The sequence below is a fragment of the Tachysurus fulvidraco genome, chromosome 17, assembly GCF_022655615.1.
Source record: "Tachysurus fulvidraco isolate hzauxx_2018 chromosome 17, HZAU_PFXX_2.0, whole genome shotgun sequence".
Taxonomy (NCBI): domain Eukaryota; kingdom Metazoa; phylum Chordata; class Actinopteri; order Siluriformes; family Bagridae; genus Tachysurus; species Tachysurus fulvidraco.
The window spans coordinates 21,699,570-21,711,822 of NC_062534.1; the positions used below are offsets into that span (position 1 = coordinate 21,699,570).

Consider the following 12,253-nt stretch of genomic DNA (forward strand, 5'->3'; position numbering starts at 1 on the left):
CGGAGCTATCGATACAGGGGTGGGACCCATTTGGGTTAGGGGTGTGTTTGTTTTGGTGATTTCAAATGTCGACATCGGCTTTCAAAAATCGGAGACCCTGCCTTTAATAATATTTTATATCACCGCTGTGCTACCTTACAATGCCAGTAGATGGCAGTAACGCACTACACAGTATTACTTCTCACGCTGGTTATAAAAACCACCCGCTTTCCGACAGAACTAATAATAGTTCGCTGTTAATCTTCACTTAATTACCAGAAACCTCATCTTTAACGATGGCCACTTCTACATAAAGGTCTTGTTAACAATATATACGTATATGTAAATATTAGTTTCAAATATAAATGCGATAATTAATTAGATTCTTTAAACGAGGAGTTTCTTTAAACGGGTGGAACGGCCAGAAAGAAGACCCAGTTGTAAACGCGGTCTCTGATTGGTCCACTTAATCCCAGCGGTGTCTTATTGGATATGTAGTTTTTTAAAAGAGACTACAAATTTTAGATTTTCGGCAATAGTGAAATGTTTCAGAAATCCAAACGTGTTTTTACACCACACCGAGGTCAGTTTAAAACGTTCCAGCTTGGATAGAAACCGGGCAGGAATCAAGCGCGTCTCCCCTGGAGTTCTTAGTCGAGCCTGACACTTATCAGCCAATCAAAAAAGAGCCTACGCAATAGCCAACCAGAAAATAGCACTATTGTTTCTGGGTGAGATTTAACGCAACAACCAATAAAAAAAAAAAAAAAGTATAACCTGGAATTGTTCAGCATCATCCTCGTTCACCCACAGAGAAAACCACTGGAGCTGTGAGTATCACTTTGAGCACAGAGTAAGTCATGATCTCCTGTTTTAATGTTACAACAAATTCACAACTTGTTTGACACAAAAAATGACATTGTGACTGCTGTTAGAGATGTCCCAGATAATCAGCATCAGTATCTCATGAGTGTCTGTAACTTAGCCAACAGTTTTACAGCCTGTTCACTGACAACACCTGCTCAGAACAAGTAGTCTAGGCCAGTGGTTCCCAAACTGGGGCCCTGAGATGGTGTCAGGGGGCCCCGGTTCACTGACAACACCTGCTCAGAACAAGCAGCCTTGCTTTTAGTGCTTCCACATTCTAATGCTGATGCAGATGGTATTTTCGATGGTCGGTTTGAACAAAACCTTAACACAAACAATTGTCTCTGGACGGCACATTGTCCTCAATCATGCCCCTAAAAATGGCTGGGCTTGAACTGAACTGTTTTAAATGGGAGCAACATTAGAAATGATAAAAGAGTCCAAAAAGGCAACAAACACAATAAACAACAACAGTCATAATCTCTCTCTCTCTCTCTCACTCTCTCACTCTCTCTCTTTCTCTCACACACACACACACACACACACACACACACACTAATAAATGGAAATTGAATAAATGCTTTGTATTTGGTTAAATTGTGTTCAGTGATCTTTACCAAACACAACACCACCCCCATTGTATTTTTTTTCTTAACAAATTCAACCGATTCTGTTTCTAATTCTGATTCCGTTCAGAATTAGAGAGAAGTTACTTCCGCCTCCAGCGATGACGCGAAGGCCGACGAAGAAGAGGAAGGAGCTGATTGTGGAACAGCAGCAGCAGCAGCTCGCGCCTTGGTAAGTTAATAGCAAAGTGCGCGAGGCAGGAAAGCAGAAGGTTCTCGGCGGAGGGATTTTCGGTGTGTTAAAACGTTTCCCGTCTCGAAATGGGGAGAAAAACTCGCTATAGTTGACGAGGAGATTCTTAATCCCACCGTGGACTTATTCGGGTTTGAGTGAATGGCTTAACGGGCGAGTTGTGAGCAGTTCAACATGAGGGACATGACGGTGTTTTTAACCAACAACAACAGCAGCAGCAGCAGCAGGAGGACAAGATGGCAGCTTATAACGAGTGTTGAGAGGCTGCTGAGGGTTCAATATTAGACCCCGAACATGTCTCTGTTGTCCTACTACCGTCGCTGGCTGTGAAGGTACGTCGACTAACTCGTTTCTGATGGATTATTTACCTGGTTAAAACGGCTAGTTTAGTAGTTTAGTAGTAGTTTGGGCTAGTCAACAGTTGGTGGCGCGTGCATGGGGGGGGGGGAAGTTGGTTCACCATGGTGACCAAAAAGTTGGGTTTATTTGCTCTCCTGAATTATTATTATTATTATTATTATTATTATTATTATTATTATTTTAACTTTATATTAGCAAACCCAAGACTGTTAATTGACTGTTAACTAGTAAGTCGTGTGAGTTAGTCAAAATGTGTGTGTGGGGGGGAGTATGTTTTGTTGTTTTTTTCACAAATTTTTATATTTTTTTTATTTTTTGTTTCTTGAAAATAAAAATAGTATTAATTATTAATAGTATGAACACTTTCATAGGTTTAATGAGTTTTTATCAACATGAGCTCATGATTTCTTTATTTTACTTCCAGCTTTTCTTCAAATACTAACTCTTTTTCTTTTCTGCCCTGCATTAATAAAATAAAATAAAAATAAAATCCAAAGTTTTTATTTGCTTTCTTCTGTCAAGTCTCTTGTATTAACCTGTTGCATTTATGTTGAGTTGTGAAGTGCTGTTGTGTTGTTGTTTTTTTGTTTGTTTGTTTTTTAACTTCCGGTTGTGCTTTCAGACCTTAAAAAGCTGTACAAAAAAAAGTGAAAAGATCTCTGATAAACATTCAGGGAAATTTGCATAATCCGTGACTTGATCGTAGTGTGTTAAAGAGTTTCCTAAATCTAAGTTCACACCAGAATTAATTCAGTGTATTAAGAAACAAACAAAACAAATAATCTCAAACTCTTTGTTGTTGCTGAGGCACCACAGATCAAGTCAGGTGTTAATTATGAAATAACTAGTTTAAATTATCTTTGAACCAGATATCCAGAGCACACCTTCTTTTTCCATACTATCTTTTTTGGCTTGCGGTTTTTTTTCCAGCTTGTGGCTCACTTAATCAGCTTATCTACCAAAAATGAAAAAGGAACTGCAGAGACCTAAAGCACGAGCATGTCTGCTGCACTTCCGATTCGGGTCGATTCAGATTCGAACCGCTTTCACACCGAGCTTTCAGAAAGCGCTTCACTTGCACGCTCTCAGGTGGTTTGGTCCGTACCTGTGTGAGATCTGCACACAGAATAAACACAGTGTATGTGACCGCACCTTAAATGTGTTCTTGGGTCAGATACTTGTAATTTGTTCGTCTGTAATTGGGTCTGATTCAGGGAATTATTCAGGATTTTTGGCCAAGTGCGTTGACGCACACAAGGAATTGGTTCCAGCTGTTTGTGATTCTCAAAAGTACAGACGTAAATAACCTTATACTATGCAAGACAAGATAATACAGACTATACAAGACAATGCAGACGATGTGATACTATATAGACAGTGAGTATTAAATATGAATACAGAATATCCAGTGTGGTGTAACTAAGAATTCAGATCACTGTGAAAGGACAAAAGATGATGCATTACAAAGTTATACATTTCTACTCATTGTGTGTGTTTGTTTAACCAAGCTGTAACTCTCCGTCTGCAATAATTGTTGTTTTTTTTTATTACTAAACAGCGTTTATCAAGCCTTTGAGTGATCCTAGTGCTGAAATGACACGAATTGGGGTTTAAATAGTACTATTGCATTAACGAGCAGCAGTGTACTGTTCGTCCAATCAGGAAACATCACTGAAGTTGTTGTGCTTACAGAAGACCGAACGAAGTAACAAAAGGTGGAAGCAAAGCGCTTTGTTTACTAACACTTTCTGACCCCGAGGGTGAAATTCTCACCCATTAAGCTTGCTTTTCGTTGACGGGCCGACACGGCTTCTGGTAATTTCCCGTTGTTTACGTTAAACAGCTGCGGCATCAACAGGTGTCTTTCTCGACTCTGCTCCCCTCCTCCTCCTCCTCCTGCTGCTCTTAAACCCTGGTGGTTGTGAACTCTGAGCTCGGTGAGAGGCCACCTGTCTAAGGCAGCAGTTGAACAGAGATGCTTGTAACTCAATACGTTTAGCTAGAGGCTTTTCAGCAGAGGCAAGTTGCCCTGGCTTCAGAAAAGTCCCACTAACATATGCCTAAGCTCTCTGTCCACACAATTTAACTGACCCAGCTCAGAATCAAGTTGTTACCAGTCCTCTCAAGCCTGCTAGCCCTTATTTAAAAAGAAAAAAACAACAACAGGAAAACATCATGTCTGCTTTAGCTTTCCTTTAAATTCTCAGACATGCCTTTGAATTTCATAACCACCCTCATCGTTTGCATGTCCTTTTCAGACTCTGTGGATTCATGTTGTTGAGACATTGTCTGTGTTCTGTCCAGACTTGTGCCATATGTTGTGCTAGCATAAGAAGCTCTTGTGGGTAACTTAGCGTGTCTAATCCCTATCAGCTAGGGATGTCAGTTAATCAGTTAATTGCTCTGGATGCAAACGTTTGTCATGCATATTAATTCTAATTCATTTTTTAGATCTCAAAGGTATAATTTGCAACACATTTTATTTATTTGTTTGTTTGTTTGTTTATTTGTTTGTTTATGATAGAAATTTATTCTGTGAGCCAGGACCTCTGTTTGGTGGTGCAGTAGTATAATCACGATAATATTGTCTGGTTTTAAAGTCATCTGTTTCTCTTTGTTTTTGTTTTTTTAAGGTATGGCCTCACAGGTTTTGGTCTGCCCACCACATGCGCATCAGCCCCAGACAAGTGCCTTTATCAGCGTGAGGAAAGTGGAGGCCTTTGAGAAGCCTCCTCGCACCTACGTGGTCGGCGTAAACTTGGGCATCGCGCATCCAACCAATATCGCCACTCACTCATCTTTAAAGACACACGTGCAGGAGGGCGAGGGATATTCGTTACAGACTGCGGCTCCCAGAGAGCCGCGCAGAGGGATTTTTTCCTCCTACAGGTGTGTAGGAGAGGAAGAAGAAGGAAAGGAAGAGGAAAAGGAGAAGGAGAGCAGTGAGACGTTTGACGGATGTGGGTTTGAACGCAAAAAAGACAAGGAGCAGGGCAGCAGCGCAAGGACCATGCAGATTGTAGAGGAACATCCGGCGTTGCCGGCCATGCTGCAAAGCAACGTGGGCAGCACGGTGCCCTCCAATCAGAACGTGGCTGGCACAGGGGGTGCAGCCAATGATGGGGACTACCAGCTTGTGCAGCATGAGGTTCTGTGCTCTATGAAGAACACGTACGAGGTGCTGGAGTTCCTGGGACGTGGAACGTTCGGCCAGGTTGTGAAGTGTTGGAAGCGTGGCACCAATGACATTGTAGCTGTGAAGATTCTGAAGAATCACCCGTCATATGCACGCCAGGGTCAGATCGAGGTGGGCATCCTGGCACGTCTGAGCAGCGAGAATGGCAATGAGCACAACCTGGTACGTGCCTTCGAGTGCTTCCAGCACCGCAACCACACGTGCCTGGTGTTCGAGATGCTCGAGCAGAATCTATACGACTTCCTGAAGCAGAACAAGTTCAGCCCGCTGCCACTGAAGGTGATCCGTGCCGTGCTACAGCAGGTGGCCACGGCGCTCCGTAAGCTCAAGAGCCTCGGATTGATTCATGCAGATCTCAAACCTGAGAACATCATGCTGGTGGATCCACGCAGGCAGCCGTACCGTGTGAAAGTCATTGACTTTGGCTCGGCCAGCCACGTGTCCAAGGCCGTGTGCTCCACCTACCTGCAGTCGCGCTACTACAGGTCAGACGAGTGTCCTTACCTTGCTTGTTTGTGTGTGTGTGAGAGTGTGAGAGATTCCACCAATAACTTAGATTGTATCGTAGCTAAACTAGATTTTTTGTTCACACCCTTGTGTGTATGAATAAAGAAGCAAAACAAAGGTTAATTATTTTTACCCTTACTTCAGAATTGTTCATTCGGTCGTGACAAGTTCACTGTGAGATTTGGCACTGAAGCTACCAGTATAATGTTTACAAGTAAGACAGAGTCAGACTTATACTAGTATCTTTGAAACTGATTTAAATGTGCATTTAATGATGTAGCTATATAAATTATGCAGTAGAAAATGAAACCGCTCAACTTCATACATCAATCACCAAAACAGCGTTATTACGTTTTTGCGACGAAATTTTCTTTGCCCCAAAATAGTATCAAGACCGAGGAGTGTATATAATATGGATGTTAGATGAAATGGTGTGTATAATTAAATGAACCGGCGCTTTAAGGTACTTGACACACATTTATGATTCTCGGTCTGTGGTGCTTGAACAACCCACTGCTTCATTGCAGTTCATTTTTCTACTAACCCAAGCTTTTGCTTTTTTTTTGTAGTCCAAATTAAGGAAGTTCAAACCAAAAGACTTTGCTTTTTTTTGTAGTCTGCCAAGACAGTTTTGCAACCCTGGTTTGTTCATGCTGCAATTCTGATTTCTGCAAGGTTACCTACCTCACTCGACTGTTATGTAGTCACACCCAAAATCTTATGTAACAACCTGAAGCCAAATGTTTGGGGGACTCGAAATGTGCAAAATGCTGCAGAACCACAACACAGTTATCAATCCTCTCTGGTTATTTAGTTTGACGCTACTGATCCTTCCACCACAAAAAGACGCGTCGTGTACACGGTCAGCGAGTTGTTTGCTCGTATGTTTGGTACATTCCTCTCTGTCGAGGTGCCGTGAGTCCGCTCGAGGGCACGTGGTTTCAGCAACCCGTCACTGCATCGTGTACAAAACCAGTAGCAGGATTAAATAAGCAGTCTGACATGGGATGTGTTAGCCAGAGAAGTTTAGATCAGCTCAATTAAATTGTCTTGTTTCCATGAGAAAAGAGGAAACGTCGTGGCATGCAGCCAAACTTGGGCTATCGACATGCTGACTTTGTGTCTCGAACATGATTTGCATAGGCGATAGACTATATGGGAAAAAAAAATAAATGAAAAAAGTCTGCTGCTTTTTGGAGTTTAGCCTGTATATCATTGTGATTGATAGTTAGCTATCGCTAGCTGTACTACTTTTTTTTTTTTTTTTTTTTTTTAAACCACTAGCTACAACTTTTCAGGTCACTTAAACATGTCAGGACACTCAGCTTATGAATTCATGTTTTGTCCTGAACGTTTCTTTGCCTCGATATGATCTGGAGATAGAAAATATTGCCGTGATTCATTTTGGTTCTCTGAAGTCTCGGTATTTCTGTTTCACTATTATAACTCTGACTGCTCTGACTCTGACTGACACACGGCCTTGTTTCATCGTGTGCTGCACTTGACGAAAGTCAAACTTGCAGCTAGGAGTGAATCGGCAGCACGGTGTGTATTGTATGTGAGATTGTGCCTCGATTGATCATATAAGTCTGTCAATGTTATTTGTTTACACCGCTAATAAAGATTCAGATAATGTTAATAGTAGAGGAAGGTCACACTATATTTCGAAAAATACATTTCATTTATATTTTACTTGTTTTGTTTATACAAAATAAACATATCATGATGCGTCTCGTATCGTGACCTAAGCTCACAGTGCTCTCAGAATTCCCCAAACCTTCTTAAGCACGCACGTGTCCACCCAACTCGCCATGTGTCTGTTTAAGAGACTCAAAAATGTTGCACGAAGTAGAGATGGTTTCGTGCTTCAGGCTGCGCCCTGCTTCGCATGCACACGCTGACCGTGCAGCGTTTCTCACGACCGTGTGGGATCCCAGAGTTCGTTTGCTTAGATGTGATCTGGATCACTTCAGCTTGAGGTTTCGTTCCTCCTCACTGCACGCCTCAGTGGTGAAGGCCACACAAGCACAGTGAGTTCAAAAGTCCTGCTTGTCTCCACTTCACTTTAGATCAGCATCGAAAAGAAGTTTTAAAACTTACAATTTATTTATATTCGCAGGACAACGTGGCAATTCAATATTGATAATGCGAGAAATCGTTAGTGTTACAACATTTTTCTCTTAAGTTACAATGCGGAAGTTTTTTTTAAATGCAATTTAGCACTTTAAACAATTCACGTCATCTCAAAGCAGCTTTACAGAAGTATAGAAACATAAACATTTAAAGTTTAAAATAAATTTATGAAGGAACCTGACATAGAAGTGAACCTCATCCTCATTTGTGTGGCACTGGACAAGAAATAAGTGTGTTATTTCTACACATGCTTTTTTTCTTATTGTCCACTCCTAGGAAAAAAAATACTATAATAGCTGTAAATTTCTGTCCCTTGAGCCAAAAGAAACTGCTCCACTACTCTCTCTTTTCCCCCCCGAAGCGATTTATGAGCCATGTATGCTGCATTCGATTCGGGTTCAGACGTAAAGCAGCATTTCGTCTTTCCTCGACCCTCGATCTCAATAAGTGACGTCAATCCATAAAGCTGTTTACAACAAAGTAGTCATGTCTTTCTAGGCTTCGGCTGAGCTTCAGAATCATTAATAGTCTCCTGTCTACATTTAAAAAAAAAACAACAACATGGTGTTGTGTAATATCTTTGTGTTTTTTCTTTTTTTCCTCCTTCTGTTTTGTATCATATATTGAACTTTAGTAACATGCAGCAATAAGAAACACAGCATCGCTTTCTGATGCAGCTTATCTCCTCTCGTCTGTGCTGCCGATCAGATAAAGCCACGAATGTCTCCACTCGCAAGATATGGAGGCAGATGTGTTGTCCCGTTGTTTATCACTGGAACGTTGTTGTACAAGAATTCAATAGTTTTGTCAGCTCAGGCTTATCGTGGAGCATTACATCAGATTGTGTAATGAGCTTCGTTACAGTTTTTTTCTCGACTTTGTTAGCAGGTAATTAATCAATTGCGACATCTGGCAACTCGTCTTCAGAGCATTTTTCCACCGTAATGTGTACATGACTTGCATGTCATTTCTAGCCACGCCCTCTTCCTCCACACTGATTAAGAGAAATGGTATCTCCATTATAACATCTCAAATATTGCAGCATTTATTAGCAGGAGTTATTTTCACCCCACTTTCTAACCACTCTAGATTCGTATGTGCAACATCACTGTTTTTTTTTCTCCCCAAAGTGTTTAAATAGGCCAGAGAACATTATATCGTGTCGCACCGAAGAGAACAGACGTGACCTTTTTGCAGTTCGTTTATCAGCTGAAACGGATAAAGAAGAACTAGATGCTTCTCTCAGCGGTTTAAATGGCCTGATCCATGGTTTTGTACTTTGGCACCTGTGAATGTGGCTGTGTGTTTGTACACTGGTCTCCAGAGAGAGAGAGACTGTGTGTGGTGTGTTGTGTGTGTACTGTGTGTGCTGATTGCACCCTTAGCACAGGACTGAGTCACAGTGACACACATTGAAAGATTTGTAGCATCTTTGCTTTAATTAACCTGATAGTGAAGCTAGTGCTATTGCTCTCAGTGATCGCTATCTGTGATTAAACACCAGCCCTTTCTTCATGCACTTATTTCATCATGGCCTGATTCTTAGTAATCGTGGCTATTTGTGCTTTATGGAGCAAAGTAAACATGTGTTTGCCTTTGGGGAGGGGGAAAAAAACAGGGACTTTTTCCATCAGATATTCTTTAGTAATCTTTCCTTTCATCAGATGAATTCATAGTTCCATAGTTTTTTTGCTCGCGCTCTGATGAAAGTTTGTGGTCACTGTTACATCAATGCACTTTTACAAAAATAACACCTACAACTGCCATGCACACAGGAACCAAATATTCTGGACCATGCAGTTACGTATTTTTGGTTGAAGGAGGGCTTTGATTACGGATGTAGTGAAAAGGCAAGATGTGCAATGGCACGCAAGCGTGTACCGAATAACAGTGTAGAAACGCTGGATATAAAGTGTTGGGTGTCACTTGTGCAGGTCTTTATTAGCTAATGCTGTGTTCATGGAGCATGGTTACTGTCATTTTCTAAGTTGTATCAGTATCATTTCTCAAACTGGGGGAGAAAACCAAAGCATCTCTTTTGTTTGCCCTTACTGAGCATTTGAAGCTCATTACCGTCTTTAAGCTCACTTTTACAATCACCGCTCCGAGCGACTACCGTTTCTGTTCCACTATAGTGACCTTCAAACTTTCATACGATACTTTGGACTGAAATGGCAGCACAGCAACAACAACTGACATTAGCGTGTTTCTTGGCAACAAGCTAGCTTGTTAATGTAAGTGATAACTGTAACGTTAATAAGTACCTTCTCAGAACTGTGGTTACTGTGTTCTAATCCCATGTTATAGATTTAATCGCTGCGTCTGTATACAAGCTGATCTAAAGCCAAGTGTAAAAAAAACGTGTTGACACAAGGTGTGACGTCCATGTGCGAATGGAGTCACTCCCGTCTCTGTGATCTATCCCAAGACTCGCTCACTCATCTTCTGTGAATTATTCAGTGTCGTCACTGAATAGCGTTACTCACCAGACACGTCTGTGAAATCTTATTCCACCAGAGTTCCACAATGTAAAGCCTTTTGTAATGTCAAATTAAAACCTTCAGATTATAATACGGCAAATACGTTCAAGCTTTTAGCTCTAAAATCGAAGCAATGAAATGTTTTATCAGATTTACAGAAGGTACACAGGTGAGTATGCAGTCCTGTAGCTCTGCATCAGCACATAGTGTTCCGTGTCATGCGCAACGCCACCATTAAGGGCTGAGAAAGCGTTAGCCGTTAAGATGGTGGCGGCGGTGGAAGCGAGATAAGTTCTATCTTCGTGTGGTTCAAGCCACTCCCTTCTCTGGGAACTCAAATACTTAACACACCCCCATTACTATGAGTCAAATGTATGTTCTTGATTTAAATACCGTAAAAGCATGTTGCCCCAACTCGAGCCGACTTGTGTTTAAAAGGAGGAAAAGGTGTGTACAGATTTAAACACTGCGAGCCACTATAGATCTTGTGGGAAAATCCTGCTTTTGATACAGCTCATGCGTGTGTAATGTCATCAGCTTAAACCAGCCATGTAAATAAATATTAAAAAAAAAAAGTATTAAGATTTTACAGAGGTGATCGGTGTGTTAAAACGCAACCGTGAAACTGCAGAACGGGTTCTCAACGCTTTTGTCCTGCACAATTGACCTTCTGTATGTAAATGGTGTCCTATAGACAGAGAGGAAAGTGTTACGAGGAGTGTTTTCTTTTCTGAAAGAATTTCCCCTTTTTGCAGATAGTTGAATGTCACAGGTTGGGTTGGTTTCTCTCTTACACACATGCACATGCACGCAGGCCTGACTGGCTTGAATGTAGGGCATGTGTGTTAGCGCTCTTCCCAGTCATCATGTCATGACAAGCAGAGCGTTCTGTTACAGCAAGCACACAGCAACGCCTCCAGGAAGTGAACCCGATCGTCGCCTTACAGCTTGTGTGTCACACAAAAGGCTTTTTCAGTTCTCACTATTCTCACTGTGGTACTAACCTCCTTTTTTTTTTTCTCTGCCATATTATTCAAACACAGCAAACTCTTGCATAGAGATTTGACTAAAACCATAAGGGAGTCAGCCTTAACTTGGGGTTTCAAAATATAATTCCTGGTGCAGAAAAGGTTGAGTTCAGACTCGAAGGCTTGCCGATTGCCGCCGTTTGACCGAGTTCTGTCTCAGTTGTTTTAGATCAGTGTCTGTCAAACAAGGGATTTTTTTTATAAGCGTTGTTAAACAGCTTTTAAACTTGTTCCTGGCCATAAAGAAGAAAAAATCGAACCCAGGATGCCATCTGTTATCTGGCTTTATCGTCCTCTTTTACTGATCGCTCTAGCCCTTGTGTTTAAGTGTGCTTTTACCAAAATAAGCAGCCTACATTATTCAGCATGTTTCTCAGGTTTAACATGTGTAAGTTTCCGTGTAAACTAAGGTGACTCCTTTAGTATCGCTTGTTTCAGACGTTCTGATATAATAATAAAACGGGTCATTTATAGCGTAGCACTTCTCCTTCGTGTGCCTAATTATATAAGATAAATTACATACATGAAACATCACTCCGATGAGCTTCCTCACAAGAGCCACACGGAGTCACTGCCTGTAGTCATATGACTTTTTTTTTGCGCACTAAAGGTCATGGAGTGTTCTTATAAAGGCATCAAACTTCTGAAGAAAACGTGAGAGTCGAGGACGTCGTGTTATAGAAAACTAACGGACGACCGGTGGCGTGATGGTGTCTGATGTAAAGCGTTTCTAAATAACCGCGCATCCTGGAGTGTTGTATTTCTCTTACTTCTTAATAACAGCACATCCTGGAGTGTTTTATTTCACTTGCACCACAGCAGGTTGCAACAATTAACAGTTTAAAAGCATATCAAACATCACCAGCTCTCTCTCTCTTTCCCCC

At 41.4% G+C, this 12,253-nt stretch overlaps 1 protein-coding gene across 5 annotated transcripts in view; it reads left to right on the top strand.

Moving 5' to 3' along the window:
- The first annotated feature begins 793 nt into the window (after positions 1-793).
- The window catches only part of hipk3a (homeodomain interacting protein kinase 3a), a 44,994-nt gene continuing 33,534 nt past the window's right edge, over positions 794-12,253 (top strand). Inside the window, exons 1-3 of one of the 5 annotated variants that reach the window (XM_027135293.2) lie at positions 794-809; positions 1,543-1,644; positions 4,659-5,706. In XM_027135293.2, coding sequence (XP_026991094.2) covers positions 4,661-5,706 — 1,046 coding nt within the window. In that variant the 5' untranslated portion in view covers positions 794-809; positions 1,543-1,644; positions 4,659-4,660. The other 4 variants (XM_027135292.2, XM_027135291.2, XM_047802117.1 and 1 more) reach the window with 4 other exon arrangements.